The following is a 24207-nucleotide window of genomic DNA, read 5'->3' as shown; positions in this document are numbered from 1 at the left end:
AAACAAAGCTTTTCTGCAAATGTTTGTCATCAATGTGCGCTTAAAACAAATTATAATTATACTAGCAGACCGGCCAAGCGTTGCTGTGGCTAAGGTTTTTGTTATATTACATAGTAAACAGCAAACTATTTAAGGGGAACGGTAGGAGAACGCCAGTCATGCTTTTTTGGTGGTTATGCCAAATTGTAGCATATGTGAATCGTTGGTACTTTCAACACAGCGCCATCTGTTAGAATTGTGACTATCAACTAAATAAAAAAATAAACAAATATTTTGCAATAAAATAATATTGCGGGTATAAATTGAGATGTAAGCTATCCTATCTTTTAAGTTGGATCAAACTACACACGTTGTGCAAATTTGATTGATATCGGTTCGGTAGTTTAGGAGTCCATAGCGGACAAACAACGTGACACGTAATTGATATATATTAAGATTAAATTATACAAATTTTTGAATACACCTGTAAACGTTACGCTCAAATGGCTATTGAATTGCACTTTGAAAATAACATGACAAAACATTCTTTGGGATGAGGCGTTCAGCATTTGTTTGTTCACTTACGCTGCGTTTGACATTTAACTATAGTCCTTCATAATTAAAATTGTACGTACAATTATGGAACATACCAGTGCGACAGAATTCGCCTTTTGTTATTGGTCTAATGCTTTGCGAATCATAAGTTTACAGGCGGACTCGTCTACAGATAATAATGTTATTATAAGATACAAATTTGAACGTAGGTAATTTATAGAAAATGAATTTATGCAGTACTTAAAGAAAGCCTATAGCAAAGCGTAGTGCTATAAAGCTTTTATATAAAATCAATTAAAAATAATGTTGCTTAAATGTAACCACATCGAAACATTCAAAGTGTGTAACATAAACAATTTCTACTTGTATCATAATATCCATCTTTGATTACTCTATACATCTAATAAGTACGTAAAATTTAAGTTAATACATAAAATACTGTTTCAATCGTAGTTCTGCAAAGCTTCATTCTTACTTATGCATACAACAATAATTATACTAGATTATACATCTTGTGAACCGATTTTAGTTGTTATGTGATAAAAATAATAATTGAAAAAAAAATACGTCTACAAAACGAATATAATAATTATAAATAAGATCATACGAGAGGAAGAAGATAATAAGAAAAAATAAGATGCGATGTTAGCTGGAGATTTATTTGTAATTGTAAAATAATAATAAAAAATATAGAACAGGGCAAATGGTCAGGTCCTGATGTGAAGTGATACCATGGACACTCTCAATGCCAGAGTGCTCGCCAGTGCGTTGCCGGCCTTTTAGGAATTAGAAATTAGATTACCAATTTCATATATGACATACTTGAGACTTGTAGCATTTTGCAGATTATATATTATATTTCAACGATAGAAACAGTATTCCATATTCAAAATAACACAAACAATAACTGGTGCTAACAAAATATATAAGCGAATTCCTAATAGCTAGTAGTTTCCAAAATTCGTATATCGAATTGAAGAACAATTCTAATTTTAAAAGGAATACACCTCGTCTAATTTCATATACGATAAATATTCGCTAATTCTTATTAGCCAAGAACACTATAAAACATCCAAAATTTAAAGTTTAGACTATCAATACATTAAGCATAGAGTAAATTAATTGGTCATAAAGTCCCTAATATACAAATATATGCACTTACATCTTAACATTGAGTATCTACGAGCTGTAGGCCAAATGAATACTTTTCGATAAATTATAGTTATGTCGCGTAGCCTTTTACCGAAACAGTGCCGTATAATTAGCGGCCTGAAAGATATTCAGCCATAGATAGCGTATGTAACAACAATTAATAAGTTGGCTGGCAGAAATAAGAAAGATGAAAGATCTGACAAAAAATTAAATTGCTTGAAAGTTAAAAGCTAAATTCACATTATTATTGTTACTACACTCTTCTATTGTAATTGTAATTGTTTTCATTAAACTTTGGAAAACACTATCAAAGTTGTGGTTTGCCGACGCCATATTATATACGTCCGTTTGAAAAGTTTCGTTTCGAGTTAGAGACTGGCATTTAGTGGAACTAAATTTAAATTAACAGTCAACAGGCTAGGCAAGTAATAAAACGTCATCGATCCATGTAATTTGCCTAGCTGTTTGATCAACTGGCTGAATATGTTTCAGGCCGCTAGTTAAACGGCGCTGTTTAGTTAAGGGGCTAGGCTAAGAGGCTAGGCTTTTAATTGAACGGCCTATAAAGCTAGTTGGGTGCGACAAAAATATACGAACGTCAAATCGTTATTACCGCAAATAAAAGAAACCTTATACATTGAGTAAGTAAAATCGAATGTTTTTAAATATTCGCTAGACACAAATATATATTAGATCACTGAGATGCAAAAAAGCCTACAAGTGGCTATCAAATATTGTTATACTTATAACCAAACATTGGAATTTATATTTCTCTTGAGCAAATTAAACTTTTCGAGGCTTTAATTTGGTGTACACATTTATATATGGTTTATAGATACTTAGTACAATCAACACCGTACACAATAATTAAGCAAAGCTTTACTGTTCTTTGGCTACTATTAAGTTAATACAAATGGCAAAAAATGTTTTTTACGAGCGGTCAAGAAATCCTATCACTCTCATATATTGCCATATGCGCCATAATCTTTTACAATCATTATACAGTTTTTCTGTATAATTAAAGAGCGCCCGGTCTTCTTAACTCCCAATAGCGATAACGATGCCGAAAGAATTGTATCGAAGATGGCCTAGATGGCGTTACTTTGCGTGGTGCATAGGTATATTCAATTTAGACGTCAAGATCGCTGGAACTACTGATAGTATAGAGTACCGGGGCAGATATTGCGAGTTTGTGTGGGAAGGTTTCGCAGTTTAAGCAATAATAAACCTAATCGGCATTATATCCTGAACTCTGTACCTAGGTTATAATGCGTTATCAACTAAGCTAAAAGAAACAGTCTGAAAATTGTCTTTAGTTGGCATATATTGGAAAATCAACATTCTTAAATAAACGTACAACAATAAAAAATAATCGCAAAATGAACGCAATGTCGAACTTAGCCATCAGAAAATGTATAAAGTGATTATGGGGCTTATGGTAATACATTTAGACACAAATCTACAGTAACATTTCTAACCTAACATCAGTTATTTTAAATACTTACACTAATACTGTAAGGGATACATAGTGTTGGCACTAGTAAAAATAAGCATTTTGTAAAAAACATCGAAAAATACTAGGGTGAAAGTAGATAAATGCGTACATTACGTTTACACGAAAATAGAATAGTTTTATAATTATACCTAACACTTGAATAATAAAACACATTAATAAATAGACTTAAGATACAATTACGTATAACATATAAATTTACTATCGGAGTCAATTGAGGCGCGTATTAAAATTAATTAGACCAATTGCAAAACTTATATAATTAACAGAATTGTTCGAAATTCACAATTATAATGGTAAAAATATACGAATTAAGTTCCTATATGAAGATTAGAATAAAACATTTATTAAAACTACGCTGAGATTACTCGTTTCTTTTGCAACTTTGTTATTAATTTACCTAAAGTATTTTTACTAACGCATGGATAAGCTAGCTAAGGGATTCAATTAGACGCAATAGGGATATTTATTTCAGAAGCTGCGACATGAGTATTGGACAATAGCGTAAAATCAAATAAACAATCTCATGTGACAGCTGAAACGCAAAGAAAAACGCGAACGAGACAACATCTTAGTTATTCCATGACTGAAAACGTCTAATCAAAGTTTAAGTTTAAAAACAAAAACTAAAGCATGGAAACCGTAAGAGACCCAGCTATTTGTCTAAATGGTATATGACTTATGTGGTTAAATGAGACTCATGAATTAATTAAAAAATCAAATGTATCGGTCGGCCAGTTAAAGAGATAACTTTATTTAGTCCCGTTAATCTGAAATCTGTTGTGGTTAGCAAAAAATATAATAATAAGGAAAATTTTGACTACAATGATAAATCATTCTTCCTCTGTCTAATGTTATTGGATGATGAATTTTTAATGTTTCAAACAAAGAAATAAAGAAACAAAAATCTTCGGTAGTATATATAATTGTTGATGTTATTGCAATAAATAAAATCTAAAATTGTTGTTACATTTATTTTGTTTGGTGTCTACTTCGGTTTATTGTATGATTAATATTTGTATGATCTAAGGGTAAGATTCAGAAAAGAAGCTTCCGTACGCCAAAAAATTATTGGATTTTGACATACCTATGGAAGTTGCATTTCGCGCTACATCTCATTCCTGAATCTCATCCATAGATGTCAAAAATCTAATATTGAAATAAAAAAATCTTTCAGTAAACTTAGTTAAATCATGCCTAATAAATTAAAACAATAAATAAACCAAGGATATTTTGAGGAACATTAATTATAAAAAAAATAATATTAGTAAATTAACTATGGAAAACTTTATATTAAAAAATAAATTCAATGAATACATTTTGTTTGATCGATTACCCTAATTCATATTAATGCGACTAACACATATCTATAAGTTAAAACCTCTATGTCTTGTGAAGGTTGTCATTAAACGATTTAGAAAAAAAATGCTAGAACAGTTTCTCACATTTCTTGTGTAAATAATTAGAAAATCGCGAAAAAAGAACTACCTAATTATGCAAAAAAACAACGGACATAATTATAAATTAGCGTGATTTCCATGCTTTCTTTCTTGTTCTAAGATTTAGTATTACTATAACTACCTGTCAAAAACGGATAATTATTTGACAAAATGAAGAGTTCGCATTTAAAGTTGACACTGAATCTTATACCAAGGTATATGTGAGAGATAAAGGTTAAAACTAATAGAATTATCACAGCAACTAATGCTTGGAATAAGAGCAAATTTTAAATATATAAAATCATACATTTTTAAGATCGAAATCACGAACAGTAACATTACTATATCGGTAATGCGACCATAGTTCAATAAAAATGACATTAAATGGATTTTGATGGGTCTTCTAATTATATCTAGAACATTTATATAGAGATAATAATTATTAAGAAATTGTAGTTGAGAGTTTCATTACTACGTTGTCTTCTTTGTTCATGTAACGTTCAAAAGCGAAATATTGAAATGTGTTATAAATACAATCAAGTTGCCGTGCATTGAATGACTTACGCCAAACTATGAAAAATTCGTCACCTCAATCGCCATACCAGCAACACCCAATCTGTAAATACCTCCTAACCCCTGAAGATTAATCTCCCTTTATTCAATTGACAATACCTATGGCCTCATTTAATTTTAAGCGTTTTACCCCGCGTTGAATGCAATCCCGATTTTTGTTCATGTAAACATTTTCCTAAAATACGTATTATCGTCATATATAGTCCGTCAAGTCGGAAATTCCATTTCCTATAGACAGGTTTTGGTATAGTACCAATGCACACAACGGCGTATACTTAAATAAATAAATTCGTTCATTGTTTAGAATGAACTTACAATGCTTTTCACTTTGTGAAGTTCATGGTCATTACATTCAGTCTTGTCATAGCCTAATGTATCAAGCTAAGAAAAGAGTGGGTACTCAAATCTTAGGCTGGCTTCCTCACATTGATTTTAATATTCTTTACGTAATAATTGATTGAGCTTAAAAGAAATATAGTATCGACAAAATATAGGTTTATATCTCGTTAATATTACATTTCTTTTTAGTGGGATTAATTTAGACTGCGTTCATGGGATTTTCTATAATATTGACTGATGAAAAGTTTTGTTTGTCTTGTTTCCTCTTAAAAAAGAAATCAGCAAGACTTGACGCCCGTTTTGGGACTCTTGAACCCAATTCCTCTATATCAAGACTTATCCAATCTTCGTCCTTCGATGTCTGAATTTCCGTTAGGGATGTGTTAGCTGGTTGATCTGCAAAATACGTTGCTGCGCCGAGGTCAGTGGAGTAGGCTTTTGATTGTAGGAGATTGATAAAAGCAGGTAATCCAGGGTTATCAGTAAGTGAAAGAGGTCGCTGTATGTGTCTCATAACTCTTGCACGAACGGCACCGGCGAGGCTGTCACACGATTTATTTTCATTTGAGATCTTTGGGCTACTCGCGTCGTTTTGTTCTTCTGAAATTCGGAATAAATTACATTATTATTCGTTTCCTAAACCACAACTCTTGTTCCCACTAGCAACTACGTATCTATTTTAGTAACACTTGAAAATTTATCGGTTTAATTGCCTAGTTATTTTATTGCCAATTTGATATAATCGTCCGCAAAAATGATTTATAAATATGTTTCAATTTAATATTATAAGGATGACACTCATTATCTTTACTAGAAAATTAAAATAAATTATTTAAAAAAAAACAGTTGATATATTATAACAGTTGATATGAGAGACTGCTACTAGTTGACTAATATCAATTTGGTACATTGAAATACCATGTAAATTGTCATGTTACAAGGTAAAATAATTTCTTTAAAAATTGACACTGATTATAGTTATTGGATGGGACTCTTAAGTATAATATACATGTACTAGTGTGTCATAGTGTCTCTTCTATAAAATAAAAAAAATAAATCAGTGGCGCTACACCCTCTTTAGGTCTTGGCCTCAGATTTCTGAATCTGTTTCATGATCATTTTTTAAATCTAATAGGCAAGGAGGCAGGAGAGTCGCACGCTGACGCCACTAGGCCAACACTGCTCTCTGCCCTGTGTCTCTTCTATATCAATATTAATACAACAATTAAAAATGTGCTTGTATACGTGTGTGTGTGCCCATATACAATCACCGTTCTGTTCTTATAAATACTATTTAGCTTTCGGACACATCTAGTTAACATTATAGTTTTTATAAGTCCTGGTACCTTTGGGTATTGAAGATCTCGGTGTGGGTCCATCCTCATCAGTGTGTCCTTCAGAAAGTGTCTCCAAAGGACGATGCTCAGATTTGTCAATGTTTCCACCACCACCAGAACCGGAGGTCGACGGGGTTGGGTTCTGCAGCATCAACATCATAGTTAAATTAAGAATGATAATTTCATAGATAATATAGTAATTAGTTGTTCTACTACAAGAAGCTGAAGACAGTCTTCGAAACATTCTTACGCATAAAGAAAAAATCTGTTAATGATGGACCACATGCATTTCCCTCATAATGTCGGTGTCTACCCACAGCGTAAAAAATAATTTGGATTATCATTCACGCTGTCTCCACTCTCGATGCGTTAGTGAATGAAATTTTAATTCTGTTTTATTAATGGTGAACATTGTCCTGTTTGACGCTACTATAAATACCACTTTTCATATTGTCTCTTTTCTTTACTTATAAATCGAATTAAATACGACGACTCATTGGTCTAGTAGTTAGTACCCCTGACTGCGAGTCCATGGGTCCCGGGTTCGATCCCCGGCTGAGACGAACATCGATGTGATGAGCATTTGGTGGTGTGCTTAGGTCTCGGGTGTTTAAATATGTATTTATATGTCTATCCATCTATAATATGTATGTATATCCGCTGCCTAGTACCCATAACACAAGCTTCACCAGGTTAGCGTGGGACTAAGTAAAATGGTGTGAATTATCTTTAAAAAAAAATACTTACACTATAAATATCGTTATTATTGTTCAGTATAGTTGTTTCCCCGATGCCATCAAGAAAGAATGTCACCATGTTCCCTTTGCCCTTGACGTCAATTGTTCCACGGCATCGAAGCTTGTAGCCACGCTTTGACAGGATGTCATACACCTCCTGTGTCACCTATACGCAACAGCCATCGTGTTATACAGTATTGAGGCCCCAATAAAGAATTCGCTAATATTGTGGTACCACATTTCATCGCAAAGCATTTAGTACACGACTCGCATTGAGATCAAAACATAGATTTATATCAGTGACGATTTAACATTTATTTAGGTAGACATATTTAATTGGGACTATGAAATCATAAGCTCTCAGAGTCGTCCGTTAAATTATCTGTCATTCTAGATTAATTATACAACTAGAGCCTGCAAAAATACTGAATGATCTACAAGTCAATTGGCTTAATGGACGACTCTGAGTATTGATCTTTTTTAATAATAATAATGTGATGCTTGCTTGATCTCTTTACTACGGATAGCGATGCAAGATTGATATATAGAATAATTCAAAACTCATTAACATAGTAATACGCAAACAATTTAGGAGAATTGAATCAATCTTGCGTAGCCATAATATTATTGTAGTGAGTTTCACCTGGATATGATCGAGGAGTCCAGTAGAGTCCATGCGCGATGCAACATTGACAGCATTGCCCCAAATATCGTATTGTGGCTTCCTTGCTCCAATCACGCCAGCCACCACGGGACCGATGTTAATCCCTGTAACAATCCACAATACATATAGTTTCTCAGACGGTCGTTATTATCATTTAGAACAATGGCATTTTAATTCGCTTGAGTAACATTCGCATATAGTACAATCGCAACGCTGACATTTATAACAAGGATTGAATAATATCTAATTTAGCTAAAACGTGGTCCAGTCCACGTTTTAACAGGCCTATACTTGAAAACTACTATGAAATCAGCCGCATAGATCACATACATTTGTAAAGTGTTCAATGTTGTTCCACATCAGTATCGAATCATATATTACTGAATGCAACTGGTCCCAACAGTAGCGGCTCTTACCTATCCTTATCCTGAAGTTGTTGAACGAATGCTCGTTGACATATTGCAACTGTTCACGGAGACGTAGTGCATAGTCAGCCATCGCTGTCACATGTCTAAAGCCTAGAAGGTCACTAGTTGCCACCGTCAGACCTGAACACATTAATAATTTATTAGTATAAAAATATTAACTTCCGATCTGTATACTTATGTTTTAACGCCGGTAACTTCAGTAAAAGTGTTCCAAAAGCAAGATTTTAAAGGTACCTATCATCCATGGGGCGAATTAATTTTACTAATTTATTAACATCAAATCGTTTAGATGTTATTCACAAACTACTCCTGCCGCTGCCAAAATTACGCTTGCTGCAATATCGTCGCTAGTGAGTATTTACACATCAATTCTCAGTGGTAGTGGCAGTGCGTAACATATTTAAACAGGCTATTCACTTTCCAAGTGATTTCCCTCCGACAGACGTTGGCGTAGATGTCATTATGATCAAATAAAATATTAATTTAATAGTTTAGGTATATTAAAATCTGTTGTCCTTGGTTTATAAACTTGGTCGCAAACAATACATTTTATAAGTGTGAAAATTTGAGCTTTCATATTATACTGTTGGTATAAATCTATAATAACATAACCATCCCAATAAACACATTAAAAATAACATCTCCGCTGTTGTTTTTCTGTTAACTATTACCGTGTAAAATGTATACTTATATTAATTGGACATAATTGCCTGGAAAAGGCTGTCCGTAATAAAGTGCCGATTCCAATAAAAGCAACATCAGCCAATGCCAATACCATACGTACACCAACTAAATATTAAACAAATCGAATATGCTATTGAAGTTACACGACTTCTATACTATTTATTATATTATTTGATTGATTCACCTGACGCTGCCATGTACGTTGCACCGGTGCTCTTGATTTTCTCAATATACTTGAACTGTTCTTCAGCCAGGATCTCATCGAAGTCTGCAATTATCTCATTCAGCAGACGTAGGCATTCCACTCCCTCATTGTTCCCTTCCAGTTCAACGTAGAATTCCGAAAAGTTTGGAATCGATGCGAACATGACGCACACGGACTCACATTGTTCGTGGTACAACTCCTAAAAATCAAAACAATGTCAATGTCACCGTGACCACGCACGCTGTAAAGCACGCGAAACGTCGGATAAATTTAAAATTATGTTATATAATTGTAAATTTATAATAATACATAACTTTAATCCGGTTAAAAAGTTTTTCTTTGAATTATTATATCATAGGATGCACAAAAACAAATTATATAATCTGTTATATCACAATATAGTGATAGAAATGGCTACATTGAGTGGATTACTTAATCAAAGCCTAAATTTAACTTATCTAAATTTTTTGAGAGTTTCTTCATTTGAACGCATTTCAGAAAGTATTGGTTCGGATTGAACATTTCTTTTTGTGATTAACAGACTAAAATAAAGTATAAAAAAGGGTAAAATATTATGTCATCACTAAATAAATAAAAAAATGGAGTAATAAAATCGTTCCGATGTACAAGACACTGAAATAAGATAATTTCGACAGAATCTCTTTTACACGAATTTGGTTTACTAAAGGACAAAAAGCAATTTTTTAAATAGAAGTGACTGTACCAACTTGCTTAATCACTGAGTCCCCGTAACTGCCGCAATTCTTTTTAAGAAAACTATTTGATTGTTCCCATACTATTATTTACCCAGCATTACTAACTACACCTTCTAGCCTGAAATATACTTGCTACAGCAAGTGTATGTGAGTAGTAGTGTATGAGCTGAAGTATACTTCAGGGTGTTGGGTTCACAGGCCACAGTAATCCTCGATTAATAATCTTAGGTTTTTCCGTTGAAAAAAAAAAAACAATCACTGTCATTATTGTCTATAAAAAACTTATACTAACGTCAAAGTTTTTGTCACTGCACAAGAAATGCTGGGCAACGTGTTCCGGTAAGATATTTGCTAGAAGCTTGCGGTTGTATGCCTCCAAATGCTCCATATCCTCTTTTTCGTCTGGAAATAAAATTGGCACATTAGAATTACGTCTCACAAATTCGTTGTAGCATTTTCTATAACCATATATATCTCAAAATTTTTATCCAAAAAGCCAATAATTTTTGAAAACCCATAATCGAAAAATCCATATTTTGAAAGCGGAGCATGTGTGGTCTCTGATTTCCCCATTTGGAAACAGGCATACAAATATATAAATATTATTTCAATTTGACGATGTCACGAATAAAATTTAAATAATTATTTATACTCTGATTTTTAATTCAGTAGAATTCTGACAGCTATAATTTTTTGACATGACAGAGATTACAAAACTTTTTGGCCGGGCACATTTTTATTTTATTTTATTTTATTATTTAGTAGGCAGTGATGCCAGCTAAATAATAAAATAAAGTAATTAAAGTTAATTCGATATATTGTTCGAGATATTTAAATATTTGTTATTTTTGTATTAGGTCACTTGAGTAAGTAGGTAAAACATAAAAACTACGTAGCATATTAGTTTTTATTGCCCTAAAATGGGTCAAATTTGTCCCTTTTTTTAGTAGCAACACATATAAAAAAGAATTCTACGGAATGAAAAATCTGACTTTAGTACTAAATATTATAGATTCGTGCGTGTATTGCGTCTTCATGTTTGGCGGCGGGAAAAACCATAAAGATTATAATTATGTACCATTTGCCTGCAGTTTCCATATGAAATCCAGTCTGTATGTACTCTCAGTTTGCTGGGAATGTAGTACCAATGCAATGAGGCCACCCAGAGCTCCAACGATGTTTGTTAGGTCTTGGCTCCAGTCGTCAACACATGTGAACCTGTAAATACATAAATTTAATTACTTTATACACTAAGGGTCTGTTTCATAATGTACGGATAAGTTCTACATAAGTTCCAAATTAGGTATTTATTACTTATTGGTAGGATAAACACTATTGTTGCGTTTTACGACTGTCAGATAGCGCTATTCGTCACATAAAGTCCAACATAAGTTGAGTCCGATGAAGTGTCAAATAGCACAATTTATCTTCCAAATAATTTATGTGTTGCATAGCTATTTGGGACTTTATCCATACATTGTGAAACAGACCCTAAATGGTAGAATTTAAATTTGACAAATATAATTTCAATCAGAGGTTCCCTTACGAGTTTAAGAATTATTATATATTCGATTTCATGGCTAAAATAAAAAAAACACGTTAAGGTTTAGATTTGCTCAATTATTAAGTGATGTATTGCGACTTAATTTAGGGAAAAATTTGTTAGCAACAACTTACTGAAATTCTGAGTAGTACAGTTGATAGTAGACATATTTTCGAATGGTAACACCGATGTATATACCACTGATGATAACGAGAAGAATTGTCTTCAAAGTCGTGATGAGAATCTGATGGGTGGCACATAAGAACATTGCCAAAAGTGTCAGCTGCATGTAGTGCTGGAAAGGAAATTAATAATTAAGAAGGAAAATAAATAAAATTTTCCAACATCTTGCTTTAAATAAATTATATCTGCCCCTCTCCAAATCGAGCTTTTGTTAAAAAAAAATAATGAATTAGTTATATTATTTATAAGTGACTTCAAAATACTCGAATGGGATTACAATTTCATTTTTATCCTCGATGGCTACACGAATGGCTCAAAGGGCCTGGGGTACAAAAAAAAATTGGCCCCCAATTGGCCAATGATACTGCAATATTACGGATTACTAACCTCGTTAATACTCTTGGGACATTCGCCTTCACTTGGATCTTTTTCTGATAGCAGATGGATTCCCTGCGAAAAGTAATGCAATTGAAATAAGAATAGCAATGGCCATATTATATAGTAACAATGATGTTCAAATAATGATATGATATATTTAATATTTATTGTGATATGCACTTATAGGAAAACACAAAAAACTCGATGAATGCTCAATCTGGATGATCAGTGAGTTTTGGCCAATTGAAATTAAGTTAAAAGGTACATAGACGACGAAGATTCTGGTAAAATTAACCTACCGCCTAGTCAACCGCAATTATCTATTATTTTATTTTTTCTCACATAACTATTGTATCTTAACCGTTACCACTAAATACGATAGAACTACACAATAATACCTACATACGTCGATAATTATATAATTAAAATACATTAAAAAGTATATAAATAAAATAAATCACAGCCAGTGTATAAATAAATAGGTCTACATAGATGTAAATTTTATTTATTATACTCCTATCTCTCGCGTGAATGGGCTTCGCTAACCAAGTTGGAGTGTGCGGTACATCAAAAAGTTGTAACTTCCCTCTCAGGTTCTTGCTCGGAACCCGTAGACCCAGTATCCATTACATCCATATTATACACCCGATCCGAAAGAATCCTAAATAAGTACACTGACAAAGCAAGCTGTCTAATGAGGCGTATCTGGTCATAACCCACCATACCCAGAACAAACAGGGTCGGGTACATTATCAGATACAAAGGATACACTCCATACAGTTTCATATAGAGGTAATAAGCTAAATAGCTAACACCATACCATTGCGTTGCACTCCAAGTGACGTCAGACTAACGAATTGTATAAAGTCTGTATTCTTGACGCTCTTGATCTAAACAGCGATATGTATGAAATAATGATTAAGTGATTAGAGTAAATGGTACCTACCATAATGACCTCAACTTGAATTGCGACGGTTGCAACTAGGAGGAAAGACATAAGCTGCGCCAGGTTTCGATTATTATGAACTCTTTCTGAAAATTTCTGAACGCTCGGCACTGCATACTGTAAAAAATACCTTGAATTAATTGTGTGAATCTATCTTGTTTGCTTCTTAAGAAGTCGTTATTAGGTACAGCGGCCGTATTGTTACTTCCAATAGGGACAGTGATAAAGATCAGATGTTTTTGTATGGAATCTCAATCTCGCAACCTTGGAAACGCGCGGAATAAAAAAGCTCGTAATTGGGTTCGGGGGGTTATGGGTTGTTATGTAAGGGCCCAGGTTTCCAAGCAAATTCCCCGTTGTTTCCAACTAGGATGGCAGACACATTTTTGCGTCTTTTTCAATGATATTTTTTGAGAAAAGCACATCCGAGTAAGACGGGTCCTTCGATGTGCATGCCTTATCAAATGTGTGGTTTATAAATGTTATTAAAATCCACAAAAATAATGAATTCAATTAATTAAAGATCGATTTTTGCTTGACATTAAAATTACGACGTTTATTTTGAAAAATGATTTTCGAAATGCGAAAGGACTGGTTTTTAAAATGACGTCAACTTCATTAATAAAAGACGCCAAAAGTAACATACATTTTATATTTTTGTTAAAAAAACAACACACTATTTATTGGTTAATTGTATCATAGATATACAATTTTTTTTTTCATATGGGAGGACAGTATGCTGTATAATTGTAAGGAAAAAATATGTTATTACCTTAAAATCTTTGCATAGTACAATGAATATAACCGCCATGATTATCGTCGCACAAGTAAGTATTGTGATTGTTCCAGCCAATGTTCTGAAAATGATAACATTTAAAGAAATTAAAGCAAAAATTTCATAAGAAAATTTAAATTATCATACTGTATGATGATCTATTTAGATTAGCAGGCATTTGTACGAAAAAATTCGGAAACTAAAAATAAAAGATAGTTGATATTTTTATTATAGCAGCCAATCACTTTTTAAGTTCTCAATATACTAACCAAAACATAATAGATAGCTACAATTCATTTGCTATAAAACTGAGTTCATTGCTTTTAATGGTAAATGACTCCTCCAAGGGAAATGACTGCAAGTTTCGCTCTAAATAACATTTTATTGATAGTAGAGTATTTCATAATATTAATATACGTCTTTTACTGGATACAAGGTTGTCATATTAAAATGAATTCATCAGGTTTATGATTACATAGGCCAATTGTAGTTATATTGAACAAGCAAGGCTTCTTCTCGTAATAAATACTTTAGCCATTTAGTAACTTGAATAAGTTCGCCAAAACTTAAAATGGTTAGTTTAAAAAATTTGGGACTAAAATTCGTGAGATGCACTTTACTCTAAAACTAGTGGAAGGCCTGTAATATCCGGCATTGTGACGTGGCGCTAACTTCACTCTCGCTGAAAGCTCCAAATGACGAAAAACAAAAGTTATAAACGTCTTAAATTATGCCCCAAACAGAAGTGGTAGTTGTCAGGGCATATAGCAAGGTACATAGAAGATGGACTTTGAAGATATGGACCAAAAGTGAGAACAAGAAGAAGAAGGCACTGTAGAAAGAGGTCTTGAAAAAAGTATCGATATGGACTAATACGATAAACATAGTAAATGTAATATTGTAAAATTTATTAGATTTTGACATATATAGTGGACATACATAGAAAGTCATAATTAAAAAAAAAAAATATGTTTATTATGGAACATAAGGTAATAATACAGGTATCACTTATTCCACGTCATTAAATTTGAAACTGTAGGCATCCCTACTCATCGGCAAAGAAGACAGAGGGTGTAGGCCGAGACAAAAAGCCGGCGTAAAAAACTCTTTTAAAATAGAAAATCATCAAACAACACTCATTTTAAAACAAATATCGCAAATTAATTAGAAGTAGCCTGTCTAGCACTAGTCCCAGGCCCTTATATCAACTAGATAATCGTTAACTTTACAGTAAGCCTTTTTACACAGTTTTTCTTTAATACATTTCTTAAATTTATTAAAAAGCAGAGATAAAAGATCCTATGGGATTTTATTAAAGAAGAGTATCTCTTTTCCCGAAAAAGAATTACTATCGTTCGACCTAAGTCACTCTGAATAACCCTTAGACTGACAGAATTTACCGAACATAATTATTAATTTGTCTCAACTGTGTAAGATGCGAGCCATTAAAGTTTCTAAAACAAATACTATACTACTCACATGTTATAAACAAGATACTGCACAAAGACCATAGCAATGTACACGAAGATCGAACATAGGAAGTATACTTTCAGCATCCTGTCCCGCTCAGCAATGTACTGAAATCAAGGAACAATAATTTAATTTGATAATAAAACAAACTTTATGAAAACGTGAAAAATGATTTCAGAGGTACATAAAAAAATCTAGCGAATGAGCCTTATTACCCAGGCCACTAATCATTATATGTTTAATTTATCTATCATAATGCTTTGTGGAATTCATGATAAACACAATAATTCAATAATATAGCTTGGAAATTGTTGATATTATTTACCAGGGAAAAATATAACAATAATATCAATGGCATTATCGACATTTCTATTTTTACAAAGTTTTGTTATGATGATTATCATGTTGTGATGGAAATATAAATAATTTTGTATACACAGTTTTCTGCCGAATTTACAACTTAGTTACTAAAACCAATAACATAAATTTGTAAAATTAAATATTATATGCTGAGATGGTATCACATTTGTATCTAAACACATCAATATGAACCTGATAAAACCTTTTATCAACGACAATTTAGCTTTTTGAGGCAGTTTAAATATGTATGTGGCAGTTAAATCTACTGTTATTATAATAATAATATATATAACTAGCTACGTATTATACGATTAATGTCAAGCTGACAGAGGGGATTAATTTACTTCTTGGTAAAGAAAACGAAATCGCTAATTTCCCTTTCACTTAGAAAAATGAAACATGAAAGTGCAATACATTATTGTGATTTTAAATTAAGATTGTCTTTGGAAATTTAGACAGCAATATTACAAATTTCCTGTCATGAATAACTATTGTTGTTCAAAATAAAAAGTAGGTCAGCCCCTCATAACAAAACGATATTCTATAATAAACTTTCCAATGTATTGCTCACCAAGATATGCACATAATATGACCAGTATTACCTTGATAAAAGATCTTTATCGGGGGGTGACTTCAATCAACACATTTGACAATAAAGGAAAACTTTTAATGTCTTATACTTTAAAAAATTCTGATGTTGCATTCTTAATTAGAAATTCACAACGCAATTGCCAACTGGCCGGTGTCCAATTAACTTGAGAAACCCCCAACTTTAAAGAACTTACAATTGCAGCGAGGGCTCGGGTGGATTTAGTATTATTACACACTGCGGTATTTATTTAGTCAAATTTAATCCTAACTATTTAAAATAACATTTACGAAATTTAATACGAGAAATGTTAAGTAAAATTATAATTTAGACAGTAGTGTTTCCGTCATGCCTTCAAGGGATATCAGACATCTTCTGTACCAACCAACAAAAATCAATGTCCTTCAACATTTTTTAAACAATTATCAGGATTCCATTCTTGTATATGTTCCAAGTGTTTAAAAAGTATATTGTATTTATAAAAAAATAAGAATTTAAAAAGGGCGCCATTTTTTTTAATATAATGGGAGGCAAACGGGCAGGAGGCTCATCTGATGTTAAGTGATACCACCACCCCGTAAACTCACATTGCCAGAAGGCTCGCAAGTGCGTTGCCGGCCTTTCGCGTTTCATTGGTACGCTCTTTTCTTGAAGGACCCTAATTCGACTTAGGGTCCTGGTTCGGAAATACTTCAATTGGCAGCTGGTTCCCATAGCGATGGTGGGCGGAATTATGGCATTAAATTATCTATTGTCATATTCAACTCCATATTTGACAACATTTAATTCTGTTAGAACCGACAAAACTCGGCACACATATTTGATACAGAAATTTTACTAGAGTTGGAAGCCGTGGTCAAATTATTTATTTAAATAACGACAAACAAAAATATGATTAATTTACATTGTCAAAGACTTTATATCCTGGTAGCTTTAAACTTCAATTTCTTATGTTATGTTTATAATCTACACTTCTAATCTACTTAATTATATTGCTTCTCTAAGCACTTGTTATGTTACTTGGGAGTTTAAACCATTAATTAATAAAACTATATCAGTCTAATTATTCATCAACATTGATCTAAGTGATAAGAAAGTAAGACATTAAACGAAACGTTGTTATCAATTATGATTGGACAGACGTATTATCATGTTGTCCATAAACTGCTACGACTACTATAGATGATTTTGACCAATCACAATTAAAAGAAACGAGCTGTCATTACTATTATCTATGTCTGTTTCTTTTCATCACAGCGTAAACACAAATATGGAGAAAGAGACAAACAATATTCTGGTAATAAATTAAAAATTACCTTTTGTTCAATCTTTCGGTCGCGGAAAGTAAGTGTAAATGGGCGACAGTGTTCCGCCCGCAAGCGATCTATAGAGCGGGCATCGATTGCTTTCATCAAGTACTCATTTACTTCATCTTCTGGCTTCTTATTCTCGGTATTAGCGTCGGCGCCGCTTCTAGAATATAAATTAAATGTATAAATTAACTACTGAACAAGAAGCATAATTAATTTATGTATACATACAGCTAAATCTGTCAGCATCACAAACATTAAAGTTTTGTATACAAAAAAATAAGTTAGAACGGATATTTCAAGCTTATTATAACTCCGTATTAAAAGGAAGCCTTTACAACTCGTTCCCGTGAGTTGCCGGAATTAATTTCGTAAAACAAAGGCCACCCGAAAATTGATTAATTTAGACGAACAATTATTTTCTAAATTGACATCTTCGGCAATTCCGGTTAAAAAATGGGTACCAAAACACTGCGCGTTTAAAAAATGTCTGTAGTGAGTTTTTTAGAAACAATGAACATCAATTTTAAACCACAACCGTGGTTCGTGTTCTGTTGGTCATTCAAATTCAAAATCTATTTTTACATTTACAGCCAGTTCTCAAATCACGGGCGTAGAACGGACGAGAAGAACTGGCGATAAACTCTCCGCCACTCTTTTTAGTCGCCAAGTTTTTTGTTTTACAAAATGTTTGTAAGGAGCTCCAACCATTACACCATAATTTGTGATTTTACTTTTATATATCCTGAACATTTTATAAAAACTCCTTGATTAAAAACAAACGAAAACGCGAGACATTTAATTTCAATAAAGTATCCTCCTATATCTTATATTATGTAAATATTATTTAGATTATCTACGATTGGAGGAGAGACTCAACTGGAATTTCTAAAAGACTTTTAACGAGAAAGTGCTCTTAGGGAGCGTTCAAGTATTACGTAACGCAATTTTTAAAGATTTTAGAAGTTCCCCCCCCCCCCATGTAACGCACCAAGTAAAGTTTTTCTGTACCCAAATTTAATTTTAGTTTCATCATATCAGGGACCATATTTAAAAACTTTAATCCTATTCATGCGCTGCGTGGTAATTATTTATATTATACAGATTTTAATTAATCAGAAGTAAAACGTGTTCGCAAAGTAAGATCGTATATAAAAAAACTCTCGAAAATCTCCTGGCAAAGCTATCAATATCATTATTATATTAAATTATTTTGTATTGAACTTACTTTGAGGAATGTTTTCCGTGTTGCGAGCCATGTCCCATCACCCGCATCTCCTTTGAGATGTTTCCATTGAGAGAGAAATTATTTTGAGGCTTCTTATCCTATATAGGTATAAAATATTATGTTTAATAATTTGGAACAATTAAGTAAAATTTCTACTCAACTTATTAAATCATAATTATTTATTATATTATATTATTATTAAATGATATATTTAATGTGTATGTGTGCAAATAGATATATTTAATGTAACTAAAAAATGTTTAAAAATAATTTAAAAAACTTAAATAATTTAAAAATTCCTTTGTATTAAATATATATTATAATGAACAATGAATCTTAGAACTTAGAATTTATTATAACTACATATATTCTTTGTATATTTTTTTGTATTTTTTGTATGTGTATAGGTGAAACTGTGCTTTGTGTATGTTTAAATGTGTATTCCATATTTGGCTTTTGTGTACAGTGTAATTGTTTGAATATTGTTTAATAAGTAGCTGTAGGAATACCGTTGAGCAAATAAATAAATAAATTCAAATACAAAGTAACATTAAATAAATGAGCTCATAATGTGAATTTTCACTATACACGCGTAAATAAATATTATCTTTCTTGTTTATATACTTTTACCAAAAGCTTTGTTTAATATATGGAAAGTTGATGATGGACAACTATTTTAATGTCACCTTAGCTTAGTGGATCCTATTATATAAAAAAACAATCACAGCATATTAACTGTATGACTAGGTTCGATGGGTAGGCAGAGGTGTTTAGTCATCTGCATTTCTGCTTGCAGTCACTTGCCTTAAAAATTATCAACGAAATACAGAAATATATCCGTCCCATTTCCAAGTTATGGTAGCTTTAAATAGCCCTAGGGATAGCTAATCTTCTGATGTATTATTAGGTTTAAGACTTTAATCCATCAGAAACTCAGCCTTAAGTACCAGTATAGTTCAATATAATTGTATAAAATAAACAAACATCTTTCGATATTATATTCTTAAAGAAATCACATATTTGTTGAGTGCATTGAGTTACGATGTTCAAAGGAACTATATGAGATTGTTATGTTTGTATCGTTTCTTTGTATGCGAATCTTTGAAGCTCACGACATAATACTGTTGTGGCTTGACTTTCTATCTAAATAAATAATCCCGTGATATTTTATTTATATTTTCTAGCAAATATCCACTACAATAAGCTAAAATGTGTACAAACGTGAGTAAACCAAATTTGAATAATTATATATAAATTTCTGAAAAATACATGACAATATACAGCCTTGATAATTATTCTGTTAAGAACGTAGGCCGACGATGTGAAACCTACCACCAAGTATGAGTTAGCATAAATATTTTAAACTACTGTTAAAGTATACTTTGGGTCAGTGGCGTAACAATAGGTTGGTAGGGCTGGCAAAATGCCACGGTCCCCCGACCCAAAAGGGCCCCTGCCCAAGAGATATTATGTTCTATGGATGAATGTGAAGTCTCCAATACGCATTGGGCTAGCGTGGGGACTACAGACCATTCCCTCTCGCCTAAGAGAAGAGGCCTATGGCCATTAGTGGGACATATACCACGTGTAATTGAGTACGCTGAAAATCTCGAAGTTAATTAAAATTAAACTGAGTACAACGTGATGATTTTTACTGATAGGGTTCAGAAGAATTTGCCAGTTACGCCACATGCTTTGAGTTATCGTTGAAATTGAGTGATGTGATGGAAAAGTAAGAATTATTGCGTAGAAGTCACTAAATTCTAAGCTCAGAAGGACGAGAGATACGCATCCTGAGCACATACAGCAAGAACTCATATATAATTATCGTAAGTAAGCCCAAGAACAAATTATAATTTGCTTAATATATACTAAACTCATCATAACGACATAAGGATATTTTTTTCACTGAAGTCGTACTAGTACAGATAAAGCCTATAAATAATATTTTTATTGATTTGTGTTTTGCTTGCGGAATTTGAATTCGAAATTCTTAAAATATAAAGATTAGCTGGAATTGTTCTGACACCACTAATAAAAAACCAATAACTTTGTTTCTAACTTACTACGGCATGAGCTGGCTCGAGTGAAAACTTTTAATTGAATAATATTAATCTGGCAGCCCAATCTTTTAAGCACTACTTCAAATCCATTAAAAATATCGTCACATTTTGTAATTCTTCAATAAACGCTAATTGGGGTTCCGAAATGCGAAAGAGGTCAAACAAAATGTTTTAATAATATACTTTGATTTTAATTTCATGCGACGTAAACTCTTTGACGAGAAATTAAATATTGATATGGCTCTTTCAAAATTTATGTATGTTAATTGATTGAATAAGGTAAGGTGGTGTTTAACGAAAATTGCAATTTCTTATCGTCATGAAAGTTATTAACTGAGACAGCCTCGTATGTAATGGCTAGGATATCGGATTTGCTTGCATGTCAAACCACACATTATAGTAAATAAATAATAGTTAAAAAAAACTAAAAAACACGCTTTTAAAGCACATCAAACTAAAAGGTGAAAAATAATTCCTAATTTAGGCTGAAAATGGTAATGAACAAAAAATACTGGTATTATTGTGACATATATGTCACATATGTATAGGCATAGGTGCGCAAAAATTGAATAAAATCTGTCCATTTAAAGTGGGTCAAAATCGAGTCCGAAGGAGTCGGTTACATACATACATACATACAGGTGAAGCTAATATAAAGCGTGTAAAAAAAACGTGCAGCACTCGGGAACTGCTGCGGTAGAGCTATATAGTTTATATTTTAACTAGGCCTTTAATACTAGTGGTATTATTTTAATCAATATGCTCTCTATTCACTAATTAAAGAACATTTTCTGTGAATATTAAATCTTGGATCTTCGTATCGACGGACAGTCATAAATTGTCCCTGATTTGAAAATGACATGGATCGAATTAATCAGTTTGGGCTACAAATGACTAATTACCAGATTGATAATTATTCATTTAAGGCTAGCACTTTGTAGAGCACACATCAAACAAAAGAGCAACTCTGCGCGTGATAGTTGTTGTGAAGTTTTTCTTCCCGTACAAGTGTCAATGGCAATTAAATATAATTATTCGATAGTGCATTCACATGACACTAGACTATATTTGCTCTTAGCTATAGAAAATAAATAATAAATCAGTGGCGCTACCATCTTTTTAGGTAGATTTCTCAGATTTCACTTAAATAAAAGCCCATTGGTGCACAGCCGAACCTACGACCTCGGGGATGAGAGCTGCACGCTGAAGCCACTTGACCAACACTGCTCTTAGCTATAATAATTTAAATACGTACCACACGGCTTGTGTCATCTGGGACAATGAGATAGGTTTCAATGTTGTGGTCTTTCAAATATGCGTTCCGCTGACCACCGTTCCCCGGTTCCACTCTGTACTCATCGCCGAGGCATGCCAAAGTCTCCTTCGTGATGTGAACTCGCCTGAAAATTTCCGTTATACGTCAACAATATTTTGCCAACGCTAAAAATATATATACTTTATAAGCTTGCATAAACACATATATGTATATAAAAATATCTATATATACCCTGCAACTCCTCCACTCTCCATGTAGTTAGCCAGGGTAACGTCATTGGACCATACGTCAAACTGCCACTTGCGGAGGCCAAGTACCACGCAATGAACCCGGCCAGTGTGAATTCCAACGCGCATGTTGACGTTGACAGCCATCACTTCGCGTACCAGGCTGCGGATAGTAAAAATTTCTTATAGTGGAGTTCCTAAGTAGCCCATGTCATAACAATTATTTAACAGTCTATTTCCTTCGCTGAAACCTTCGGTTAATCACAACTGCACCGTTCATTATTTTCACGAAAACTGCAGTGTTTTTGCTTGTAAGTTGATGGTCAATATTTGTAAGGTAAGCGAATCGTCTTACGCCCGAACTCAATAATTAATCCACAATCAGACTATCCTATCCTATCTGCATCCCAATAACCAAACCCTACGAAGACAATCCAATTCAATCCAATGCTCTTTGTCGTTCCATTTTACCGAGTTTACACTCATATTTGATAATCAATGTAAACCAAATAAAGTAAAGAAAACCGTATAAATAACATTAAAATATACATGTGTATGTTTAAGACATAACAAACAGTTTTTTTAATTATTTAAAAAACTGGTGTAAGTTAAAATCTGTTACAATAATTAACTGTTAAAATTAAGCTTTCGTCACCTGTCATTTTCATACAAAGGTCTATCCACAGACACCGATACGACCTCCCATGGATAGCTTGTATCGACAGATGGCTATTACAATCCGTCCAATTGATATATGTTATAAGGTTCGGGCGTTAGGCTACAATGCAAAGTCAAGGTACTCTTGACTTATATGAGGAAATCTAATACGTTTTTGATACACAGTAATCACACTTAGCTAAGTTTCAATTTTGAATTTGATCCTAAACATCGGTATTGACATGGAAGTCTGATCTACAATATCTCTCATTTCTATTGACGTATTTCAGAACAGAAATTCTGAATTATTATTTTCCAAAACAAATAGCTAAACTAGATTTCTCGATTAATTAATTGGCGAAGCTATTATTATTCAATCAATAGATACATTTATTAGAAAAAGTATAAATTCTTTGACACTTAGATTTTTTATTCTTTTATATAAGACAGGAAACTAATCGGCATGAGAATCAAAGCCAATTGTAGACTTGCTAATGGCTCGTGGCTGTATTGACCTTTTCAGAATTTACAAGTAAAAACTCATCGCATTGAGTTTAAATAAATTTTAAAGGTTGTATCTCAAACCAACGTTTTCCTTAAAATAAAGAAGCATTTATTCAGTTTAAGACGCACATAAGATACCATATTTGTTGCAGGCAAAAAGATAACATAGTTTCATAAAAATTTAACGAAGGGATATAATATAATACAACGCTGTTTTCAAAGGTAACTTATTAATTTTGTAGTAGGGGGTAAAGGCCTGCTCGTTTACCGTTTGTTCTAACATCTAATACAAACTTACACTTTTAGTAATCGTTCTTTATTTTCTTCTCGAAGGATAAGACGTAGTGGTTTGGAAAAACCACGACATCAAAGAGAGG

At 32.7% G+C, this 24207-nt stretch overlaps 1 protein-coding gene across 2 annotated transcripts in view; it reads right to left on the bottom strand.

Moving 5' to 3' along the window:
• Positions 1–356: 356 nt before the first annotated feature.
• Positions 357–24207, bottom strand: part of LOC125062570 (adenylate cyclase type 6) — a 144432-nt gene continuing 120581 nt past the window's right edge. For both annotated transcript variants that reach the window (XM_047668575.1, XM_047668574.1), the window contains exons 14-30: positions 22674–22832; positions 22422–22566; positions 19104–19201; positions 17882–18038; positions 15626–15723; positions 14144–14228; positions 13372–13488; positions 12435–12497; positions 11999–12159; positions 11400–11539; positions 10614–10723; positions 9585–9804; positions 8705–8836; positions 8268–8392; positions 7635–7790; positions 6897–7029; positions 357–6150 (exon numbers count right to left, since the gene is read on the bottom strand). In XM_047668575.1, coding sequence (XP_047524531.1) covers positions 5750–6150; positions 6897–7029; positions 7635–7790; positions 8268–8392; positions 8705–8836; positions 9585–9804; positions 10614–10723; positions 11400–11539; positions 11999–12159; positions 12435–12497; positions 13372–13488; positions 14144–14228; positions 15626–15723; positions 17882–18038; positions 19104–19201; positions 22422–22566; positions 22674–22832 — 2500 coding nt within the window. In that variant the 3' untranslated portion in view covers positions 357–5749. The remainder of the gene's footprint in view (positions 6151–6896; positions 7030–7634; positions 7791–8267; positions 8393–8704; positions 8837–9584; positions 9805–10613; positions 10724–11399; positions 11540–11998; positions 12160–12434; positions 12498–13371; positions 13489–14143; positions 14229–15625; positions 15724–17881; positions 18039–19103; positions 19202–22421; positions 22567–22673; positions 22833–24207) is intronic.

Source organism: Pieris napi, chromosome Z, assembly GCF_905475465.1.
Source record: "Pieris napi chromosome Z, ilPieNapi1.2, whole genome shotgun sequence".
Lineage (NCBI taxonomy): Eukaryota > Metazoa > Arthropoda > Insecta > Lepidoptera > Pieridae > Pieris > Pieris napi.
Note: the sequence above shows the minus strand (reverse complement) of the source record. Positions and strands in the feature narration are given on the sequence as shown.